This window comes from Ruditapes philippinarum, unplaced genomic scaffold (assembly GCF_026571515.1).
Source record: "Ruditapes philippinarum isolate M1 unplaced genomic scaffold, ASM2657151v2 ctg4_1_1_1_1, whole genome shotgun sequence".
In the NCBI taxonomy this organism is placed as follows: domain Eukaryota; kingdom Metazoa; phylum Mollusca; class Bivalvia; order Venerida; family Veneridae; genus Ruditapes; species Ruditapes philippinarum.
The window spans coordinates 360,971-386,277 of NW_026858503.1; the positions used below are offsets into that span (position 1 = coordinate 360,971).

Sequence of the window (25,307 nt, forward strand, 5' to 3'; positions counted from 1 at the left end):
CAGATTTTAAGACCCCATGTGCCATGGTTCACTCCTTTGAATCTAGGCAAAATTTGCTGCACACAATGCATTAAAAGTTATGTTATATAGTGCATGTTTTTTGTTGGGGTTTTTATCATAGTAAAAGCTGCGCACCAAATTTCAGTAAAAACTTCACACCAAATTTCTACCCTGTTATTAAAGAAGTAAGTGCTATTTTTTTAAAAACAAATTTTGATAGATTTTAGGAAATTAAACTTAAGAGCATGGTTGGTTAAGTTTCACTTTTGACTTTTTCTTACTATTTAAACACTTAAAAATGTACTTACATGATAACAATAAGCAATATTTTGGAGGCATGTTGCTTTCTTTTTTTGACAGCACAAATATTTCTATTTGTTAAACTATTCTAAGAATAGTTTGTTGTCGAGAACAAACAGAATTATGACACTAAGTACTTGTTGCATTGTATGTTTAAAAATTTCAACATTTTAAACACAGTGTTATTCAAATAGTAAAACATATCAGCGATTATTTAACATTTGAAGCCTATTTGGTGTGTATGAATTAGGTATAAGTTCAAAGCCTGAAATAAAGATAATATTTTGAGGATGTAAAAAGACATTTTGTGTTACAGCTGTATAGTCTGATGTTATTTGAAAAGAAAATTGAAATTTCACTTCATGTGATTGTGGTTTTTTTTTGCAGCCCAGAGGGGAAAAAGTTCCGTTCACGAACAGAACTTGAGAGATACGTTGAGGACGCTGGCATAAATGTTGACCCTCAGTCTATAGACTTTACTGTGCGAGGTAAAAAGTACTCAGTCGACAGTAAACCAAAATCAGAGAAAAAGAAAATAAAACCAGCACTTAGCTTAACTATTAAAGACAATAAAAGTGAGAAAAAGTTGTTCCCTAGTCCAAAAAAGGAATTGAAACAGTTAAAAAGTAGTCCAAAAAAGACCAATAAAACCCTGTCCCAGAAATTAGTGGTTAAAATGAAGTTTGCCCCTCCATTCAAAATGACTAAGACTAATGGTAAAAGGAAGAAATCAGTGTCACTTGATGAGGAGGAGGAAGCGGAATCAAATGCAACGGCTGTGACGGAAAATGAACATTCTGACATAGAAGATGATTTAGTGAAAATAAAACAACCACCACCACAGCCCCTATTGGAAACAAAGAAACAAAAAGTGAAAAAATCAAAGACTAAAGATTCAAGTGGTTTGAATGACACTGATCCAGACTTAACAAGTCCGCCTTCAAAAAAGAGAAAAATAAGCACTGACACAAAAATTGAGATAAAATAGACAAAAAATCAGAGCGACGAAAGAGTTCTGATTCCAAAACAGAAAGGCGGAAAAGTGCTGAAAGTAAGGTTGAAAGAAAGAAAAGCACAGACTCTAAATCTGAAAGGCGAAAAAGTTCAGATAAACGAGATTCTGGAAAGGCTAAGCGTCCCGAAATGTCATGAAGCGTCCCGAAGCATTATTGTTAATTTAAACAGTCAGAAGGGTTATATTTATTGTTAATAATGTATATTATTATGTATTAAGGTATTTGTGGTAGAAAAAATAATCTTACTTATCTTTTTTTTTCTATTTATATAACTGAATTGCGCAATAGTGCCTTTTTTCCACATTCAGTTTTTTATCGTCGTGTATTTTAATGATTTTTTATTTAACGATTAGCGTCTGCTTCTTAGCTTTAAGGATATAAGCATGCATATAGTATATATAGCAGTAATTACGTAAGTCTCTTTATTCGTTGAATTGTTACTAAAGTCTTTTATAACTCAACATATGAGTGGCAATGTACTTTTTAAATCATGTTATATGTGTTCTATGTATATTGTTGTATATTGTTGGGAAAGTCCATTAAAAGGGTAATTCTGCATATTATCCGAAAACGAAAGTGTCAACAACTAGATAAGAGCCGCGCCATGACAAAACCAACATAATGGGTTTGCGACCAGCATGGATCCAGACCAGCCTGCGCATCCACACACATGCTGTGCGCTATCAGATTCTCTACTTGTTATAGGGTTTGTAAGCGAACAGCGGATGCCAAGGCTGGTCTGGATCCATGCTGGTCGCAAACGCATTACGTTGGTTTTGTCGTGACGCGACTCATATAGTTTAATTCTAACATCGTGATAGCTCAGGTGGTAAATCAACGTCACTGTTACTTTAAATGATTTGAACTAATAGGTTCGAAACCTACGCACGGCTTGTTATTATGATGTTGTTGTTAATGTGTTTCTCCCTTTTTATTTACTGTGTCTTTTGTTTGAATACATTTTCAAATCTATGAATGACATTCCAATAATACATTTCACATCATTCTAGGAATGACATTCTTTATAGTTGTAGATAACTGTTATGCAATGCTTGCATATATATGTATATATGTTTATGTTGTTTATATGCTATAAACATTGTATAATGTTTCAGGCAATAAAATTTGAAATTGGAAAAAGAAAAAATATTATATTCTAATGTATATAATTGAACGAATTAACAAGAGACTATCTAAGGAGTAGGTATGCTATTTTTCACACTTACGGCTGTATACAAATCGTGATTGATATATAATTACTTCAGGCACTATTTATGCAGGTAGGTGTTACATTGTGTTAACAGTTTACTTCATTCAAACATTGAAATATGACATTTTCAGCTCAGTTTAGATGTATATAAACTACTAGTTATTGCGTACTGATTACAGTCTGACTTACAATGGCTAAAGTCGTACTATTTGGTGACAGTTATATCAAACGTCTTCACTATCACTGTGCCGAAGACCAGGGCACGTGCATTGGTGTTTTAAAGGCGGTCTAAGAACCGACCATATGGACCATGCCCTATATTCTCGTCTGCTGCGCCAAAACGCAGATGTTGTAGTTCTGAATGTAGGCGGTAATGACATAACAGCTACATCATTCCCGAACGAAATTGTCAGTAGAATCCAAATTCTTGTGGATAATTTAAAGGCCTCTGGGGTTAAAAAAGTTTATATTTGTGAAATTTTGACCACAGGCGAATTTTCTAAAGCACCGGGTTTGACAAAAGAGCGCTTCGGAAATCAAATAAAATACATTAATAAAAGGCTGGCGAAAAAATTCAAAGAATATTTAATTCGATTCAATGATATTAAATACTGTAAGAACTACCACACAGACAAGGTCCATCTTAACACAAACGGGCACAAAAAATTCAGGGCCAGATTACAACGCGTGCTGTGTAAAACAGATACGTGAATGGCTGAAAACTGTCCTTTTAAGGACAACAAAAGGCCCTTTTAAGGGCCACACACATGTCTCGAAAGAAATTACCTCAGTTGTCAATATAAATCAATCGGAATATAACCTTACCAATGAATTTCCGTTTTTCTATCAGTGCATCATACATTAAGTAATGAATATATACAGAAACAGAAGAAATGTATATTTCCTTGTATTAATTCAAAATATCGGTAATTACCTGTTTATAATACTTATTGTAATACTTACCAATACTTACATACTATTTCAGGTATTCACAATTTCATGATTTTGCCCGTGTAATATACACTATTTTTACATATCTACTGTGATATAGAGTCTGAAAATAAAAAAAAAAGTTTTAAAAATTATCATACGATTTTGAAATTTTACATTTTCTAGTGTTAAGATATCACAGAAAACAACAAATATGTACTGTTATTATACACAAAAATGTCTAAAAACTATTATATAACTTATTCACAGTTTACGAACGAATGTCCGGATATACACTGCAATAAACTAGGAAAGGCAGTTATCTGGACTCTTCAGTAATGCGTACACAACGGGGGGTGGATGTAGTGCGGTATCCATAGCGATTGCGGTTAATTTCCTCTATCGATAGATTACAATCTTCACTCCGTTTACGGCTTAAAAAATTAGAAATACAATAATTAAAATTTAGACAATTTAAACAAATCATAATGATAATAGTCTTGTTAGGTGGGATGTCATGTATATTATTCATTAACTTGACAAAATGATATTAGGATTGCAATGAAATGAACACACTAATCAACATAAGGAACGAGACAATGAATCACAAATCAATAATTATAGATTATAAGAACAGTGCTCGTGCACCTAAATGTATAATTACCTACAGTACATACAAACCGGAAAAATGACACTGCCAGCCCGTGCATTCCATGAAATATTTATAAATACAAACATTAAAATTTTGCTTTTACATACATGTACATAAGTGTTATAGAAATATATAACCTTCTTATGGATAACACATAATGTCATGATCGGTACAATTTAGAAAAAACAATGATTTCAATAAGTTACCATTTATTTCAAATACTGTCAGGGTTTTTTTTCCTGTCGTTTTGTTAGCGCGACATGGCTAACGTGAACCGATTAATATTATCCATAAAAACAAATGTTACTTGATAATGATTGTATTCGGCTATATACAATTTATTACAATATCAACTTTTTTGGATTACAATAACATCTTCCGGACGCTTCCTAATTTTAGGAATATGAGAGTGTGTCATCAACTGCGCACGTCCATGTCTACTTTAATCTTCTGGATATCAAATAATATTTGATAGAGAAGAACTGTCTTCCTGAATAATATCATCTAGAAAAAAAAATATTTAAATGGATAGTGATTTCTTTTAATTATATCGATGTTTAAAGTGAAACTGCTTCGGGACGCTAAATTTGTTCGGGACGCTTTGTTAGCGCAACATGGGAAACGTCAGTTTTTGTGCTGTATAATGATATTTTGTGGATGAAAAGTTTATTTCATTCTTTATGTCACTGACACATAACATAAAAGAAAAAAACACGATTTATCTTTGCTTAGATAAAAAAATACCATGAAGACGTTTGGGACGCTATGTTAGTCAGTTAGCAACTTGAAACATGCGTGGATAGACGTACGGTTTCGGGCGTTATAAAGATAATATAATTTTATGTATGGAAAACATTTTTCTCCCCCTTGTTACTTACATTACTATTTCATTAACTAAAATTACGAAGTAATTCAAAATAGTTTTGGTTTCGATAAACATTAAACCTTCCGGACGCTTTGTCGGTATACGGTGGTTTTTGAGCAAGTGAACAGGAGTCGAAGGTATGTTAGTTTTTTTTATATAAATAGAAAAAATGATAAGTAAGATTATTTTTTTCTACCATAAATATCTCAATACATAATAATATACATTATTTACAATAAATATAACCATTCTGACTGTTTAAATTAACAATAATGCTTCGGGACGCTTCATGACATTTCGGGACGCTAAATTCTTCGGGACGCTTTGTTAGCGCAACATGGGAAACGTCAGTTTTCGCGCTGTAAAATAATATTTTGTGGATGAAATGTTTATTTCCTTTTTAATGTCACTTACACATATAATAAAAGAACTTAATTACGATTTATCTTTGCTTAGATAAAAATAGAAACCATGAATACGTTTCGGGACGCTATGTTAGTCAGTACGCGACTTGAACTATGCGTGGGTAGATGTACGATTTCGGGCGCTATAAAGATGATTTTATGTATGGAAAACATTTTTCTCGCTATTGTTACTTACATTACTATTGCATTAACTAAAATTACGAAGTATTTCAAAATAATTTTGGTTCAGATAAACATTAAACCTTCCGGACGCTTTGTCGGTATACGGTGGTTTTTGAGCAAGTGAAATGGAGTCGAAGGTATGTTTGTTTTTTATATAAATAGAAAAAATGATAAGTAAGAATATTTTTTTCTACCATAAATACCTCAATACATAATAATATACATTATTTACAATAAATATAACCCTTCTGACTGTTTAAATTAACAATAATGCTTCGGGACGCTTCGGGACGCTAAATTTCTTCGGGACGCTTTTTAGTGAGACCGAAAACCACCGTATACCGACAAAGCGTCCGGAAGGTTTAATGTTTATCGAAACCAAAATTATTTTGAAATACTTCGTAATTTTAGTTAATGAAATAGTTATATAAGTAACAATAGCGAGAAAAATGTTTTCCATACATAAAATTATCTTTATAGCGCCCGAAATCGTACATCTATCCACGCATAGTTCCGGTCTCACTAAAAAGCGTCCCGAAGAAATTTAGCGTCCCCTTTGGCAGTTAATCTAAATAAAATAACAATAGATTCTTTTGTATTTGCATGATATATCGATTGCGATGGATCTTCTTCTGGCGACTGAGTCGCCACGGATTTGTCATCATGATCCCGTGTTGGTACTGTCACGGGTGAATCTAATTTCCGTTACGACTGAATTTAATTTCCGTGACAGCAGAATAGTCACGGGTTTTTCAATTGCCGTGAATTTTTGACAGGGGAAATCATCTTGTCTAGGTCGTTTTCTGTCTGCTTTTTTCTTTTCATCTAAATCTAAGTGTTGTTATGTTGGGTTTGGTTTTCAAGTTCACTTCCATACCTAAAGATTTCTTTACAGCTATTAAATGATAGCAATGCGTGTTTCCGCACGAATAGTGTTACAACCCGAGCATTGTCATCCCTTCCTAATATCGTAAATTTACTTAGCATTGGAGCGAAAAATTCTATCATCTTTATAAGTTCATCGGCGCGTGAGAAGTTAATGTCAATCTTTTGAATATCTGGATCTGGATGTGCGTCATTGTCTGTATTAGAGACAAATTGGTTTTCACGAATGTCGTTTACAATATCTTCTGGTTGTGAAACTGTAAATTGGATAATTTCTAGGAGATCAATTTTAGCTGCCCGACCACTAGAAATTTCTTTAAGAAAATATTGATGAAGACGTAGAAATGACAACACTACCACATCAACTGGGGCTTATTTCCATTAGCATAAATATTGCTGGTATGCATGGTATTACCTTAAAAATATATGTCTAAACATAGAAATCCACAAGTTGAAAAGTGGTGTCATAGTTGAGACACTGACTTTCATTTTCAAGGTACAGAACTCTTTCCAGTTCTTCAAACATAAGTTTTTGCCCGCATATTACAACTAATTTGTTGGGAAAGTATTGATTATCTGAATCACGGATTTATATTGTCAATTAAAGTCCGTGCCTGAATAAACTGATTGCTTGTGTCTCTAGCTAAAGCATGCAGATTGTATAACGCATCACGAGATATTCTAAGTTCGGTGTTTCCTTTAATTATGTCGCAGATTTTGGATTTGCTTTAAGTCTCTTGGCTGTTCGTCGTTGTCATGAAATTCTTCCTTATAAACTAAATTTGGATCCTCCGATTTTGTTTTATTTAGCAATTTTTCTAGACTGCTTGACTTTGATCTTAAAAAGGGCGTTCCTGGTTTTTGGAATTTCCATGGGACATCGGCTAAGAGATTTGTTCACTGCCGATGTACTGAATAACAAAAGGACCGTTAATGCAATCAGGTTCATGGTAAACAAATTTAACACATTCTTTTGATGTACCATTCTCGGTATGTATATAAAAATACTTTTTTCTTTAACCAAGATATTTTGCGTGGAAGACCCCCAGTGCCTTGGTTTATCCAACGATGTCCGTCAGCTCGCCAATCCCGTGCTTTGAGACCGTCCCCTTAAAAAATCCACGTTTCGCCACCTTTTGGTCTGAAAGGAAGCGCCGATATCGCCGGTTCAGACCGAATAAGACGTAAAATTTTTTCTGTACTCAATGACATTTAATTCTATGTCAATCATGTGACGTTATTGTAATATAAAGTTGTGATTGCAACGTGATTATGAGATAAATTAAAAAGATCAAAATAAAATAATCATTCATAAAATCAAATAAAATCTTTGGTACCTTATATTTAAATAAATAATCTAACTTAACAAAATAACAAAACCCGTGACAGTAAATTATATTTTCCGTGTTGATGCCGTCACGGACGTCACATGCCTCACGGGTTTTAGTATATCAGTAATTAACCCTTTCACTGCCATAGGGACGGCTTAAGCCGTCCGTATTTGCCATATGGACGGCTTTAGCCGTTTCTATAATAATCATAATAATAATAACAAATTAATAATAATAATAAAATAATAATAAATATATAGAAAATTATACCATCAACAATTATTATTATTATACTAGCATATTTGGAAACATATATAATTATTATAATACTAATAACAAATAATAAATATATTAATTAATAATATAGTAAATTTTTTTAGAAAACCCTCTGGCAAATAGGTGATCAATAAAACAATAACCCTCTGGCAGCGAAAGGGTTAATGTGTAATTGATTTTTACTCATCTTTGCAAGCTGTATACTTAATATGTGTCATCCTAAATGAATACAAAGAGTAAGACACACATTTTTTCCCATTAAAAAAAACAAACTTTTTGAGCAATTAGAACCATCGTGATGTTTTTATTCTTAGTTGGTATCGTAACAAGTTTTTAACATGCTTAAATCAAATTGTAATAGAGGACAAGGTAAAAGAAAATGGGCTGCTGTGCATTATACCCATCATTATACGCCGCCTGATTTTCTGTGTCTCTGTTTACTTAAACCGCTCAACCGATTTTAATGATTAATGGTCATAGTGTATACCTGCATGTATCGTAAGGATTTTGACCTTTACCAATAAATGACATTGTTCTTCAATGTTAATTGCCCAATTTTTCCATCAAGGACGATTATAAAAAATATTTGAATTCTGCAAAATCTTGCAAATAGCAAATATTATAAATTTTTGGACCAAATGACATATCAGACAACACCATATCATACTGTCTGAAATTAAAATTTGCTACAACTTTGTAAATAAATGATGTATTTGGTTTATACTTGAACAAATCAACATTCCGGACCAAACTTATAAATTTTGCTATTCAAAAAATGTATTGACTTTTACAATTGACAGGCCATATACCTTCCTCAGTCTGACCAATCAGTCCGTAAACTTGCATATATAGCCCTCAAGGCCATGTATTATTTGTTAAATAAAAATTGGAATGGCCAAAACACACAAATAAATGAATGAAGCACACGTTAAACGGCTTAATCAAATGACTCTGGGATAATTCACCTGCTAGTCATAATCTGAATTGATTGTGAAGCAGTAACATGTAAATGTAAATGTTGTATGACATTGCAAAAGTAGTTTCTGTTTTTCTCTTTTTTGATAATACATCACAAAAACGGTTAGAACATCCAACATTTGTAATCTGGTTCCCGTCGTACTATAAAATTAAGTACGGAGAGAAAAGGGCAGGTAATCCAGACCACTCAACATTTGATGTTTAGTACCTTATAGACGGCGGACCGTGACAACAACGTGTATTGGTGTCTTGTGACCTAACTTTAAAATTTCGTTTGTCATGCAATCTTATAATTGTTGCTACCTAAAATTGTAAACATGGCGGCTTGCATGCCAAAATTTGCCTAAATCTGAATACGAAGAACGCCTTCAATAAGTCTATAAGGTAAACATAAAGTACTGAATTGTGACAACTACCTTTCACACTTTAAATATGCGCAATTCTTATTCCTGTCGTGTTGCTTAAAAATAAAAATGTTTTGCGCTGAGAGTGGCAGTGCAGTTTTTCTATTGTTCAGACTTCAGTTTTAATTTAATCTTAGATAACTATGAGTGTCAAGATATATAAGGTGACATACAGTAAACGGGTATTGTAATACATATTGTTATGTAAAATAATGCACAACTTCAGGTACAGGTTTGAGTACCACATCAAATCGTCATCAAGTGGCTTAGTCGCCAAAGGTTTCTTATCTTTGCCGAGTTCGAACATCAAAGCTAAATCAACTTCGCTGCGCTTTTTTACTTACTGCATGGACAAATCATTACGTATCACACAGTGCTTGTCTATAAATCTAATCCTCGCGTCCAGGCGTAATTTAAACTGAATTGGTTACAACACAGTTACTGCCGATAATTGACCGCAATTAACACATTTAACTTTTAAGTGACATGATATGCAGATCCATCGGACATAATTGCCTTCCAATTTGTTGATGAAAACATAACAAATAATTTTTTGCATAATTTATACGACACCTGTCACTTTTTAATCAGCGAGTTTAAAAAGTTTACACACATAATTGGTCTTAGCACATTTGACTTAAATTTACTACAAGCAACGTCACACCGACAGTGTAAATTTAAATTTCATATAATTAATACACAACAGTAAATGGGTTGATACAGTTATGTTTGCATCGAGTTAAAAGTCGGCGGCGTCTTTGGTGTTCTCTGAATAGCACTACAAAAAAACAAAACAGATTGACAGTTGGAAAATAAATTGAAACTGAATCATATAATATTATTACATGTTAAAATGCGACGAAAGAATGTAGAATTAATCTGTTTTAACAATCTGTCATTTTTTCATTGTTTTGTGTACTTTACTCAAAACATTAATTAATAGCAATTCTACAAAAAAAATAATAAAAAAATCCATAAAAATAACGGATTTAATTAACAGGAAGTAACTTGGATTTTTTTGGGGGAAATCATAATTTTTGTTTTTATTGTGCCCCCACTATAGGAAGGGGGGGCATTTAGATTTACCCTTGTCCGTCCATTCGTCCGTTCCCTTTTTGTGTCGCACGTAACTAAAAAAGTATTTGACCTAGTGTCATGAAACCTTACAAGAATGTTGATCAGCATGTGTAGTTGTGCACATGGGTATTTTGTGTGGATATTTTTAGTATTTTTAGAGTTATTGCCCTTGACTTAGTAAAAATTCACAATTTTCAACTTGTGTCGCACGTTTCTAAAAAAGTATTTGACCTAGGGTCATGAAACCTTACAAGAATGTTGCTCAGCATGTGTAGATGTGCACATGGGTATTTTCATTTGGATATTTTTAGTATTTTTAGAGTTATTGCCCTTGACTTAGTAAAAATTTCCAATTTTCAACTTGTTGTGTCGCACGTAACTCAAAAAATATTTCACCTAGAGTCATGAAACCTTACAGGAATGTTGATCAGCATGTTTAGTTGTGCACCTGGGTATTTTCTTTTGGATATTTTTAGTATTTTTAGAGTTATTGCCCTTGAAAATTAGTAAAAATTTCCAATTTTCAACTTGTTGTGTCGCACCTAACTAAAAAAGTATTTGACCTAGATTCATGAAAACTGACAGCAATGTTGCTCAGCATGTGTAGTTGTGCACCTGGGTATTTTCGTGTGGATATTTTTAGTATTTTAGAGTTATTGCCCTTGACTTAGTAAAAATTTACAATATTTAACTTGTGTTGCACTTAACTCAAAAGTTTATGACCTGTAGGCCTGAAAGTTTACAAGAATGTTGGTCAGCATGTGTACTTATTCACCTTGGGGTTTTCTTGTGGATTTATTTAGTATTTGTAGTATTTGCCCTTTACTTTACATAATTTCTCAGTTTACCTGTCAATCAGTCACAATATTATAACCACAGATGCAGAAAACCAATGAAAAGGCACATAGCAGTTATGACGTAACGATTGCCTTGGCATGTATAACCCCGCCGTAAATAAGATTTCGGCGTCTTCCTTTGATCTTGTTTCTAGCAAACGGAAAATTGTTAAGAGAGACTGATGATCGGGCAGCTTTTTTTTTTCTTTTAAAAGTAAGAAAGTATGATAAGAAATGTATGAAACTGACGATGATTTAGATTACTTGCGGTAATTAATACCAAAATTTGAGAACGGAATTTTCACTCAAATACTGATGCTCTGTTATAAATATTACTTTTTTCAGTAGCAAACACAATTAATGATTAAAATAAATCATAAAACAGGCTCTTATTAGTGTATTGGTTTATTTTAAACTTACAAAAAGTGAAACGGGAAGTAACGTTACAACTACATTGCCAATATTCCAGCATTTTTCAATAGAATTCTTTACGTGCATTAAACATTTCAATGAAACTATTTGCTAATATTAAACACTATTCAAGGGTTTAATAAACTTTACAGACTTCTCGAAATACATCAGTCCAACGGACATGTCCGATAAATTTTGATTAGGTACGACAATTTTTTATTCCGGATCTGTCCGGCTTTTATCCAAGTCACATGTATATAAAATGGCGTCGCTAAAGGTGCCAAACCTCGGAAAAAAGAAAATCTACGTTAGAGGAGCGCGCAGAACAGCAGTGAAAGGATGGAAAGAATATATCTGAGACAAAATTTAATGAAAAATGGAAGCAGGACCGTGAATCGTTGGTGTATGACAAGGAAGAGATGAAAATGAGCGATTTGTGCCAATTTTTACGGCAAATAATTAAAACTGAAAAGTGTCTTAGAAAAACAAACACAGCTTTCCTTTGATTTTGATTAATTTTATTTGGTCTGACAGATTTTGTTTCGGTCCAACAGATTTTCATGGTTTGACAGACCGAATGTCTGACACTTTTTAGCTCACCTGACCACAAAGTGGTCAAGGTGAGGTATAGTGACGGGGCTATGTCCGGGGTCCGTCGTCGTGCGTTGTGCATCGTTTGTCGTCTACAATTGGGTTGTTAACAGTCTAGCAGTCACAGTTTTGATTGGATCAATGTAAAACTTTGTCAGAATGTATGTCTCAATGAAATACAGATCAAGTTCGAAGATGGGTTATCTCAAGTCAAAAACTAGGTCACAGGAGCTATAAATAGAAAAAAGCTTGTTAACACTCTAGTGGCTGCAGTTTTGATCCAAATATTCTGGAAATTTGTCAGGAAAGTTGGTTTGATGATTTCTAGGTCAAGTTCGAAGATGGATTATCTCTGGTCAAAAACTAGGTCACAGGAGCTAAAAATAGAAAAAGCTTCTGCTTGTTAACACTCTAATGGCTGCAGTTCTGATTTAAATATTCTGGAAATTTGTCAGGAAGGTTGTTTTGATGATTTCTAGATCAAGTTCGAAGGTGGGTCATCTCAGGTCAAAAACTAGGTCACAGGAGCTAAAAATAGAAAAAGTTTGTTAACACTCTAGCGGCTGCAGTTTTGATCCAAATATTCTGGAAATTTGTCAGGAAGTTTGTTTTGATGATTTCTAGGTCAAGTTCGAAGATGGGTAATCTCCAGTCAAAAACTAGGTCACAGGAGCTAAAAATAGAAAAATGTTGTTAATACTCTAGTGGCTGCAGTTTTGATTTAAATATTCTGGAAATTTGTCAAGAAGGTTATTTTGATGGTTTCTAGGTCAAGTTCGAATATGTGTCTTCTCTGGTTAAAAACTAGGTCACAGGAGCTAAAAATAGAACAATCTTGTTAATACTCTAGTGCCTGCAGTTTTGATGCAAATATGCTGGAAAGTCATCAGGAAGGTCGTTTGATGGTTTGTAGGTCAAGTTCAAATATGGGTCTTCCCGGTCAAAAACTAAGTCACAGGAGCTAAAAATAGAAAAAGTTTGTTAGCACTCCTGTGGCTGCAGTTTTCATCCAAATATGCTGGTTTGTCAGGAAGGTTGTTTTGATGATTTCTACGTCAAGTTCGAAGATGGATTATCTCCAATCAAAAACTAGGTCACTGGAGCTAAAAATAGTAAAAGCTTGTTAACACTCTAGTGGCTGCAGTTTTGATCCAAATATTCTGGAAATTTGTCAGGAAGGTTGTTTGATGATTTCTAGGTCAAGTTCGTAGATCGGTCATCTCCAGTCAAAAACTAGGTCACAGGAGCTAAAAATAGAAAAAGCTTGTTAACACTCTAGTGGCTGCAGTTTTGATCCAAATATTCTGGAAATTTGTCAGGAAGGTTGATAGGATGATTTTTAGGTCAAGATCGAAGATGGCTCATCTCAGGTCAAAAACTAGGTCACAGAAGCTAAAAATAGAAAAATCTTTTTAACACTCTAGTGGCTGCAGTTTTGATTGAAATATCCTGGAAATTTGTCAGGAAGGTTGTTTTGATGATTTTTAGGTCAAGTTTGAATATGGGTCATCTCCAGTCAAAAATTAGGTCACATTGCCCAAATATTGAAAACCTTTTTAACACACTAGAGGTCACATTTTTGACTCAATTGTCATCAAACTTGGCCATGATGCTTGTCTAAAACATTGCTTGGATGCGTTTGATGGCTCAGGGGAGTGATCCAGGGCCATCATGGCTCTCTTGTTTTTAACTTCGGGAAGTCTGACTTTATACTGAAAAGAATATAATTTGTTGGCTATAAAATTCGAAAAATTAATTGTTGATTGATGTAAATCACAGTAGTAATGTGAACAAAAATAGACATGTGTTGTCTGAAATAGATCTGTTTTCAGATGCAATGTATTTGGACATAAAATTATTGATTGAGAAAAATCTCATGAAAAATGAATTTTTATTACACATGACAAAATTTTGTAGTTGTGGTGAAATAAAAATTGATTCAATTGTTTCAGTCTGTTGAACAAGATAGCTGCCAGTATTGAAAATAGAAAAAAAAGTGTTATCTTGTCCTTAAGTGACTGTCCAACAGAATTCGTTGAAAGTCTACAGAAATAACCTTAGTCCTTTTCTAAAATGTCTTGAAAAATTCTGGTCAGTTGAACAAGAAGTCGCCAGAGGTAAAAAAAGAAAATCTTTAAACGATATCAGTCTTCTCCTTAACTATTGGGTCAATTTTTGTGAAACTTAAAAATTGTCATTGGCTTGTCTTATATGAAAATTGCTCAAATGGTTCCGGTCTCAGGGTCTGCTGGTCAAGATTGCTATCAGAGCTAAAAAATACATCCTTTTAGAATTTTAGTCACCAATTTAAAGTTTTGTTCTGTTTAAATATATATGCTTTTTGTAGAGTCCATTATGCAATAATGATATGAAAGGTATCAATTCAACAAATTTATTCTTTTAATACACCAACCCCTGCACACTGAATTTTGTAAAATTGATGTTTTTACCAATGTCTTAATAATGCAATCTTGTTAATTTAAACCATCTACTCAGGTGAGCGATTTAGGTCCATCATGGCCCTCTTGTTTTTGTTTTTTTTACAACAGCACAACATCACCTGACTACTGTGATTTAATCAAAATAAGCTGCACATAACATAATTATAATAAAGAAGAAAAAATAAGCCCCATTGCAATTTTCATGATTCAAATAAAGTCCCACAATAAGTCAAATCTACTCCAAATAGTTTGAAATTGTTTTGTTTAAAGGTCTATGATACCATGTGTTATTAATAATTCTCTTGCCAGTGTATTTCAAATTGAATTTTTTTTTTTACAGAACTATGACCATAGCATGATGGAGGAAACATTAAACATTTACATTCAGTTGTTAATATACTAATCTTTTGATGTCTATTTCAACAGGTTGACAAAAGGAGTGAATTGTTTTTGTAACTGCAGATTGGTTTGCAGGGTAAAAATCCTCATTAAGCATGGCATCATCGCAACAGTTGAAGTAAGTAAAGTAGATCTATGCTTCTTTAAGTATCAAAGGTGTGTGCATGACATTAATTTAACATAAATTAAGTAATCCATGACGTGTGTGGTTTTGTTTGTTGCCTTTTGTTTTGCTTAAACATTTGGCATATAGTTTCACTTTCTAGTCCTTGACATACGTTATATAAATCATTTCCTTCAGGTAAAAATTAGTCCCTCCCCCCCAACCCGCCCAGGATTTATAAAGACTTATATAGGAATACTCATTAAAGTGTTCTAGTTTGTGACATTTATAGTAAATGTAACATGCTTAAAAATATCTTTCTGAAAGCATAGATATATGTTATATAGAGTCACCTTGTGGTCCTCTACAGAATGTATTTTAAATGTGATCTACATCATTACATGTAGTATTGAATCTCAGGTTAGGCATGTAGGGCCACTATGGGCCTCTTGATTTCATTTACTTTTTATCAGAAAAGTGTTATGACAATTCAGTGTTTTTTCCCCTACTTTGGAAATGGTACATAAGATGCAAAATATTCTTTGGGAATTTCTTTTATCCAGGACGACATAAAAATTATGCATAACAAACACTTTAAAACCATGTATTATTAACTTTAATGATTATTTTTGCTTCTTGAGGTTGAAAAAAAAATTGATAATCATAACAATTGTGCATAAATAATGTTAAGGTGTGAAACACTAAAAGTAGTATGAATATCACTCATGTGGTTATACTTGGTTTTTATTGCATTTCACTTATCAATGGCATTTCTGTTTTTGTTTACCTTTAAATTTGCCGATTTTTGAGGAAATTTTCAGTGTTATTTTGGGAATTTATCAGTCATGAATTGGGAAATTTGTTGTCTATTTTCTATTGGGAATGGTGCCATTTTTCGGTATCAGTTATATTAGGAAAAAAAACACTGGACATAGTCTTGTTAGATGAAAAATATATTGTGTACATAGAACTAGGTATTTACTTCGTAAAATGTTAACTGTTCACTAATTTGAGCTTTGAAATGATTTATTTACACGATTTTATGTTTCTAGAAGTGATCATACCTATGACGTGTCACCAATGTACGTTGATCCCTCCCTACCTGCCGGCTGGAGCAGGGAGGTGAGACAGAGAAAGGAGGGTAGATCTGCCGGAAAGTATGATGTCTACGTCTTCAGGTAGGTATTTTAGGTGTACTTTCAAGATATTTTACCCTTCTACAACACAGACTGGTCGTTGAAAAAATTTATTTTGAAAATATGTCATATTTAGTGACATCAGTACAAACTTTGCTAATTCAATAAGTACACACTCTCTTGACAGGTTTCACAAATGTTAAGAAATACTTTGAATGAGACAAAATAATTATTAGGACCTTTAAGTAGGGAATAGTGTTTCACTAAGTTTACATGTGATAGTTATACATGTATTTTGTAATGAAATTGAGGAAGAGATAAAAATGTGCCATGGTTCACTCCTTTGAATCTAGGCAAAATTTGCTGCACACAATGCATTAAAAGCAATGTTATATAGTGCATGTTTTTTGTTGGTTTTTTATCATAGTAAAAGCTTCACACCAAGTTTTAGTAAAAACTTCACACCAAATTTCTACCCTGTTATTAAAGAAGTAAGTGCTATTTTTTTTTAAACATATTTTGATAGATTTTAGGAAATTAAACTTAAGAGCATGGTTGGTTAAGTTTCACTTTTGACTTTTTCTTACTATTTAAACACTTAAAAATGTACTTACATGGTAACAATAAGCAATATTTTGGAGGCATGTTGCTTTCTTTATTTGACAGCACAAATATTTCTATTTGTTAAACTATTCTAAGAATAGTTTGTTGTCGAGAACAAACAGAATTATGACACTTAAGTACTTGTTGCATTGTATGTTTAAAAATTTCAACACTTTAAACACATTGTTATTCAAATAGTAAAACATATCAGCGATTATTTAACATTTGAAGCCTATTTGGTGTGTGTGAATTAGGTATAAGTTCAAAGCCTGAAATAAAGATAATATTTTGAGGATGTAAAAAGACATTTTGTGTTACAGCTGTATAGTCTGATGTTATTTGAAAAGAAAACAATTGAAATATCACTTCATGTGACGGTGGTTTTTTTTGCAGCCCAGAGGGGAAAAAGTTCCGTTCACGAACAGAACTTGAGAGATACGTTGAGGACGCTGGCATAAATGTTGATCCTCAGTCTATAGACTTTACTGTGCGAGGTAAAAAGTACTCAGTCGACAGTAAACCAAAATCAGAGAAAAAGAAAATAAAACCAGCACTTAGCTTAACTATTAAAGACAATAAAAGTGAGAAAAAGTTGTTCCCTAGTCCGAAAAAGGAATTGAAACAGTTAAAAAGTAGTCCAAAAAAGACCAATAAGACTCTGTCCCAGAAATTAGTGGTTAAAATGAAGTTTGCCCCTCCATTCAAAATGACTAAGACTAATGGTAAAAGGAAGAAATCAGTGTCACTTGATGAGGAGGAGGAACAGGAATCAAATGCAACGGCTGTGACGGAAAATGAACATTCTGACATAGAAGATGATTTAGTGAAAATAAAACAACCACCGCCACAGCCCCTATTGGAAACCAAGAAACAAAAAGTGAAAAAATCAAAGACTCAAGATTCAAGTGGTTTGAATGACACTGATCCAGACTTAACAAGTCCGCCTTCAAAAAAGAGAAAAATAAGCACTGACACAAAAAATGAGGATAAAATAGACAAAAAATCAGAGCGACGAAAGAGTTCTGATTCCAAAACAGACAGGCGGAAAAGTGCTGAAAGTAAGGTTGAAAGAAAGAAAAGCACAGACTCTAAATCTGAAAGACGGAAAAGTTCAGATAAACGAGATTCTGGAAAGGCTAAGAAGACCGAAGCGATGAATGAGCTTCAAGTGTTAGAAAACATTAGAGCATCATCAAGGAGTGCACGCTATCAGAAAAAGCAGGAGGAGTTAAAGGAGAAAAAGGCGGGGCAGGAAACATCAGAGGAGGAGCGAATGGATGAATATGTAAGAGATGTTATGGGAAAATATGAACCTTATGAAGAGGATGATAATGAAGGTCAGTGATTGTTTATTGGGGTTATTTTGCATTTTTGAATTGGATAATTTCAGCATGGTCACAATAAGGGAATTATGGAAAAAAAACATTCATATTTTTTTTCAGATGATACTGAATAATTTCAAATTGTGTTTTTATCCTTAAAAATTAAGCTTGTTTTGGGGAAAATCTTAACATTTTGGGGTAATTATGATTTGGAAAATTCATCAATATGTAGCCTCTTTATCTTACTTGCAAAAAGTATGCTCACATTTGTATAGAGGAACTGTTTTGACACTGTCAGTATGACTATTTGTATAATTAAAACTTTTTTTATTTTTCTTCAAAATACAAATACATTTTAATGATTTAGAATTGTTAAAGATACACATAAAAAGTTGGGTTATTTTGGTGGTTTTTTTCATGAGACAGCGTTCTTTGATACAGAGGAAATCAACAAAATTAAAAACTCATTTAAAGTTTTAGCTTTAGGGTAGATATTAGAGTGCAATTGGTATATTAAACCAAGGAAGGCCCTCCCTGACCTGTGAAAAAGTCCTTATTATACAATGATAAGGACTTGTCTATAGATGCTAACTGTATAAAACCAAAGCCCTAACTAGCCTGTACATGGTTGAAGTTTCTTGAGACTGTTTTCTTTCATTGCTAAAACCTTTAATTAACTGCTGGAACCAAAAGTGATTGGCCCTTGTAACCTGTATAGAGCCTGGCCAACATGCACATCTGTGCAGACTTACAACACTGTACTATACTATTGTATACAATCCTGATATCCCCAAAATTGATAATGGACAATTCCAAAAATTAAAGTAAGACAAGTTCATTCAAACTACTCAGTAGGTAATGGGTAAAATTTTGCTGTTTTGATATACATGTAATTTCTAATTGAAGGCAGATAAGTCCACTTAACAAATTTAGCTGGGTATTAAGGGATGAACAGGAAAGTATTGAAAATTTATAGGAATACATGCTTAATATCCTGTACTGTACGGTACAGTTTTTTAATGCATGTATAATACTGTAAAAATGAAATAAAAACCAATTGTCAAACAATACCAACTATTTAATAATATAGAAAGGAAAAGAAAGGCAAATCAATTCTTAAATTCATTGTGTTAAACTATTTTAACAGTCATTCATTTTTATATTATTTTAACATTTTATATTCTTTCTATTTTCAGATTTAACAGAAACTACAGACTTTACAGAGGATGATGAGGGTGAGTAAATGATATATATATATTTTTTATGCCACCGCAGCATCTGCGATGCGGTGGCATATAGCGATTCACCTGTGTTTGTTTGTGTGTTATATAGATTATATAGTGAACTTAAAAAATCTTCTTGTGAAAAACCACCAGTCCAATTTCAACCAAACTTGGCAGGATTGATCCTTGGGTGAAGGGCTTCCAAAGTTGTTCAAAGAAATTAATTCCATGCAGAAATCTGGTTGCCATGGCAACCAAAAGGAATTATAAGAATAAATTTAAAAAATCTTCTTGTAAAGACCCAAAAGGCCTAGAGCTTAGATATTTTGCATAAGGCATTGTCTGGTAGACCTCTACCAAGATTGTTCAAATTATAGCCCTGGGGTCAAAATCGGCTCCGCCCCGGGGGTCATTGATTTTCACTATATGTACATATAGTAAAAACTTAAAATACCTTTTTGTAAAGACCCATAGGCCTAGAGCTTAGATATTTTGCATAAGGCATTGTCTGGTAGACCTCTACCAATATTGTACAAATTATAGCCCTGGGGTCAAAATCAGCCCTGCCCCGGGGGTCATGGATTTTCACTATATGTACATATAGTAAAAATTTAAAATACCTTCTTGTAAAGACCCAAAAGGCCTAGAGCTTAGATATTTTGCATAAGGCATTGTCTGATAGACCTCTACCCAGATTGTTCAAATTATAGCCCTGGGGTCAAAATCGGCCCGGCCCCGGGGGTCATTGATTTTCCTCATATTTACATAGTAAAAACTTATAGTAAAAACTTTAAAAAAATTCTTCTAGCAATTGACAAATGCTAGAGGTTAGATACTTTGCATGAAACATTGTGAAGTAAACCTCTAGCAAGAATGTTCAAATAATAGCCCTGGGGTCAAAATTGCCCCCGCCCCGGGGTCATTGATTTTCAATATATACATATAGTAAAAAATCAAAAAAAATCTTATTGTCTGAAGGTACAAGGCTTAGAGCTTTAATATTTGTTAAATGATATCATCTATAGGTACTCTACCAAAGTTGTTCAAATTTTGCCTCTAGTGTCAAAATTAAAAGTGAACTTTGATATCAGCTGACCTAGATTTTGACAAAGTGTATTACATGTTGTCCTTTGATGCAGTCATGAAATTTTAGGCTGTGTGAAATATGACCTTCACCACCAAATTCACTAGACTCAAGTGCATTGATATATTCCTACTCTGATCTTTTATTGAGTTAACAATAAATTTAACCACTAATCTGATAATAAGAATTAGATATGCATTATGACAATCTTCAATTGTATAGAAACAAAAAAATCTGTTCCTACACTACTATTTAGTGTTGTATTATTGCGGTGGCATAGCATTTTTCTCAAATGCAATCTTGTTTTTTAATAGGGTTCTTTATAAATAGAATTCAAGTGTATGGTTCCAAATTTATTACCCGTTCATAGTTTCCTGAAAGTATTTCTTATTTATAAACATATCAAGTCTGGTATGTTCCGTCTAGGAATATTTGTTTGATTATTGCTTACTTTGTATGTTCATGACTGAAATTTCATGAAAGACAGATATTTATAATATCCCAATAATAAAAACCTGTTTATCACATCACTTTAAACCAACAAAACACTTTTCAGGTGTAGTCAGCCCTCAGATTTTTACTGGTCAGGTGAAATATGCGTATATCCATTCTCCACCAATGAAATACAGCGCCGGTTCCCTGATATTGTCACGGGCAGATGATGGCTGGCTACTGGAAGTTGTTTTAGATAATGCAAAATTAGATGAACCAGTAGTTACTACTATGGTAAGATTCAATTACTTACATCTCTAATTGGGTCGTCCGTGGCCAAATGGTTAAGTTTTTGTTGACATTAAACCACTTGCCGCTCACCACTGTGGGTTCAAATCCCGACAGGGACTTTGGATTCTTTCATGTGAGGAAGCCATCCAGCTAACTTAAGGATCGGTAGTTCTTCTAAGGTGCCCGTTCGTGCCTGAAATAATGCGCGGAAGGGCACCTGAGGTCTTCCTCCACCAGTAAAGCTGGAACATCACCATATGACCTATACTGTGTCGGTGTGACGTAAAACCCAATCAAACAAACAATCAAATATTTCTTATTAAAAGTACTTTATCATTGTCTGAGTGTCTTACACTTTTTCTTGGCATTCTTATAAGTCATTTATGCACCTGTCATTTGTTTCCCTAACTTGCCTGTCCTCTATAGAGTGGGAATGCTAGGAGAACTGCATGTTTACCGCCCCTGCACTATATAGTTAGAATGATGCAACAGTTTTTATACATGGTATTGGAATCTGGAAGGAAATATACTGCTCTATTGCCTCTTTTGGCTTAGAGTGAGTATTTGATTGGGGATTTGCAGCTAAAAAATATTCCTGCCATCCCTTTTTTGGCATTTGAAAGATGTTTTTGGAAAATTACAAACTACTGCATTTGTTCTGCAAATTAAATATATAATAAACATAGAAAAATAAATGTTGGGTAGATGTGACAAACTTTGATGAGAAATCAGATTGAGTCAACTTTTAAATTGAATTTCCTTTTATGATCTTTCTTCAGCTAACAAGTAGGTCTATAGAGAAAGTTGAGATATCGGACAGGTTTTCCCTAGACATTTTCTCGTCAGATTCCGGCTATATCTCAGTGCAACTAAAACCGGATGCTGAAACAGCTATTAAAATGATAGAGTTACGAGCAATCATGGACGATGCAGTCACTATTGGTAAGATGCGTTTTATTTTTTTATAGGCATCATAAAGTATGTGGCAATTTGAATGTGGTTAGAAATGAAAATATAAAGAATTCATATTATATGATTCCCAAAAGTTTTACGGTAGATCATAGTGGATGGTCTCTTCTTCCCTTCTTACCATCTGTTCATCTATCTGATTCTCATTTTATTTTTATAATTTTATTATCACACACCTGTGCCGCTTTTGTGACTCTGTAAAATACTATTAGGCAGTTGTGTTATATATTTTGATGTGATTTCTCTTGCATAATACAAACATAGTGTAAAGACGTGCTAAATGTTAGCATTACACTATTGGTGCGTCAATGAAATTGATTCTTTTGCACTTTAAACAGTCTTCATTTTTAGTATGCAATACATAGAATATTCGTGTATGTCCATGCTCACCAGAGGCTCTTATAATATAATTTTATTCAACTTGTTCAATTAATTCAGTAAGAACTTACACTCATTCAATATTCTCCATTTAACAGATATTTGAGCTTAGCTATATTGTCTGCTCTTTTATTGAGGTGATAAGTCAAGTTCAGTGATAGTAAGAATAGACTTCAGTCATGGTAAAGATATCTTTTGGCCACATTGTCGAACATCTATCAGATGTTATTGTTTATGCTGGAACTTGTAATATATATAAAATTTATGTATTTATGAGGAAGTGTGGTTTAATTTTGTGTTTAATGCTTGTATTATGTACATGTAGGTAAAGAAGAAGGCGAGGAGAGCTTTGACGACCGTATTGTTGTCTCAGCAGGTATGTTGAACTTTAACCCCTATTGAGATTGATATCACAATACCACTGGTGAGGTCATATTGTAACTGCAGTATTGGTGGGAGGAGACATTGTTCCCTTCTTTGCATTATTTCAGACCAGCCCACCACCTCAGATGTTGCTCAGTAGAAACTTTAGAAAGCTAGCTATCTATACCTGCATATGCACTATAGTCAGTTGTGACATATTCCCTTATCCACTTGTCTCTCACTGCTGTAAGATTGAATCCTGCTAGGGACTTTAGATTCTTTCATGTGAGGAAGCTATCCACTTAGCTTAAAAATCATTGATGGTTCTACTCAGATGCCAGCTTGTGCCTGAAATAATGCACATAGGGGCACCTGCGGACTTCCCGCACCAGTAAAGCTGGAATTTGCCATATGACTGATCTAAAACCCAACAACAACAAAAAAACAACATAAAAATTCCAAAAACTTAAAAGCTATCCTGGCACTGCTTTATATGTTGTTGGTTATATAAATGAATAAAGTTGTCTTGGTGTGACTTGATTAAAAGTGCCAGTAAAAACAAAGACCTTATATACAGAAATATTATAATAAATTGAGTTTTTTTTTGTAGAATAGGCATTGCAGAATGATTTGTTCTAACAGTAATGACTTCATATTTTTGTAATATTTATTACAGTTTGATAATAATCTACTACCAATATTCCCTCTCTAACACCCGACTATTTCAGCAGTGCAACTTTGTCGTTAATTAAAAGGTTGGAGATGGCAATTTTGGAATGTGTGATCATGAACTGTGTCCATTGTTAAGAAAAATTTGTGGAGTTTTAAAACATTTTTACAAACTAAAAATTTAATGAATAAAAATTGATGTACCCATTTTGGACATGGAAGAGATATGTGCTTGTGAAATTATGCTGAAATGGAGATTATCAGATACTAAATTTGAAGTTTTGTATTATTTGGACATTGATGAAAAAGCATATTGTCAGTGCAATCTATGATTTAAAAAAAAAATCATTAAGAAAAAGCTTTTAGACTATATTGCGAAGCTGTGATATCTTTTATTGTAATCATGTTATATTTATTTTATTTTTTTTTGTTATTTTGAAATATTTTGGTTATACAATGTTTGTCAAAAATCAACAAAAAAAGGAAAAATTAGAAAAGTTTGGTTAAATATTCTGCTCCATTAAAGTAACAGGCAGCATTTTGGAGTGTACAGATGGACTAACAACTAAACCAACTGTATAATTACTATATGCACATTTCCATTATGCCAATAGGTTCGCAAGGATCTGAGGGCGATCTACTTCTAGACAATAACAATATTCAAAAAGTTGTTGTCATGGAAAATCACGGGGCATTTCTTGATCCGTCATCTCTGAGTGCGGTAGTTAACACAAATGATGAAAACGGTATCACATTTCCTGAAGACATTATTGAGGAGAGCGAACAAGACAATTATGCTGATACTAGTGCTACAAGTTTGGAATTTATAAGTGCAAATGATATGTTGACGTACGGAAATTCTAATTTTACGTTTACGGCAGACGAGGAGAGGGTATTTAATGTTACGGATAGTGTAACAGTGCAAGATGCTTATCTTGCTAGTGTAAAAATGGGGCATTTCAACGGACTTGATGAACACGCATATTTTATGACTCATACTCCCGATATATCGCCACGGCGATCAAGGAACTCATCACAGTCATCGTCGAGTAAAACACCAGATTCAGGTCGCCACAGGACTAGTTATAGTAATTCACCGTCATTAAAACGTACACTTTCAGCGGAGATAGGCGAATCGAATTCTCCGAAATATGTGAGATCGTTATCATTGGGAAACACATGGTCTCCTTCACGTAACTCACATAATAATAGCACAGAGGATGATTTGATCGTACATGGGTCAGATTCAGAAGGTATAATATTGAATATGTTAATTTCATACATTGAAAAATAATACATTAAATTTTGACAGTATTTTCATTCATTTGATTTTAACGTTGTATGGGAAATGCTATAAATTTTAGGGTAAGAGTATTATTGATTTCTAATTTGTTGATGGACATTTATGCTCTTCAACAGGTGCCAACAGGCACATTTTCTTACTGATTTTAATTGCATTTTCAATTTAAGGCTCTACTTTCTGATGTTACTATCATAATATTAAACAGAACAAGTATATGTTATTTCATTGGATATTCAAATTCT

The 25,307-nt window shown here is 33.4% G+C and overlaps 2 protein-coding genes across 2 annotated transcripts in view; both read left to right on the forward strand.

Annotated features, from left to right (window-relative positions):
- The first annotated feature begins 23 nt into the window (after nt 1–23).
- LOC132753399 (methyl-CpG-binding protein 2-like) lies at nt 24–1,288 on the forward strand. The gene is made up of 2 exons (XM_060743863.1): nt 24–46; nt 688–1,288. The coding sequence occupies exons 1-2, from the start codon at nt 24–26 to the stop codon at nt 1,286–1,288; spliced, it is 624 nt and encodes a 207-aa protein (XP_060599846.1).
- Nucleotides 1,289–9,292: 8,004 nt separating this feature from the next.
- Nucleotides 9,293–25,307, forward strand: part of LOC132753383 (uncharacterized) — a 28,032-nt gene continuing 12,017 nt past the window's right edge. Inside the window, exons 1-9 of the mRNA XM_060743841.1 lie at nt 9,293–9,414; nt 15,217–15,307; nt 16,345–16,470; nt 17,425–18,368; nt 19,550–19,588; nt 21,217–21,386; nt 22,163–22,325; nt 23,056–23,106; nt 24,377–25,015. Of these exons, the coding sequence (XP_060599824.1) occupies nt 15,285–15,307; nt 16,345–16,470; nt 17,425–18,368; nt 19,550–19,588; nt 21,217–21,386; nt 22,163–22,325; nt 23,056–23,106; nt 24,377–25,015 (2,155 nt within the window). The 5' untranslated portion in view covers nt 9,293–9,414; nt 15,217–15,284. The remainder of the gene's footprint in view (nt 9,415–15,216; nt 15,308–16,344; nt 16,471–17,424; nt 18,369–19,549; nt 19,589–21,216; nt 21,387–22,162; nt 22,326–23,055; nt 23,107–24,376; nt 25,016–25,307) is intronic.

Coding starts and splice junctions, on each gene's coding strand:
- LOC132753399 (XM_060743863.1), top strand. CDS start 24: ATGGTTCACTCCTTTGAATCTAG. Junction 47..687: donor GTTCACTCCTTTGAATCTAG/GCAAAATTTGCT, acceptor TTTTTTTTGCAG/CCCAGAGGGGAAAAAGTTCC.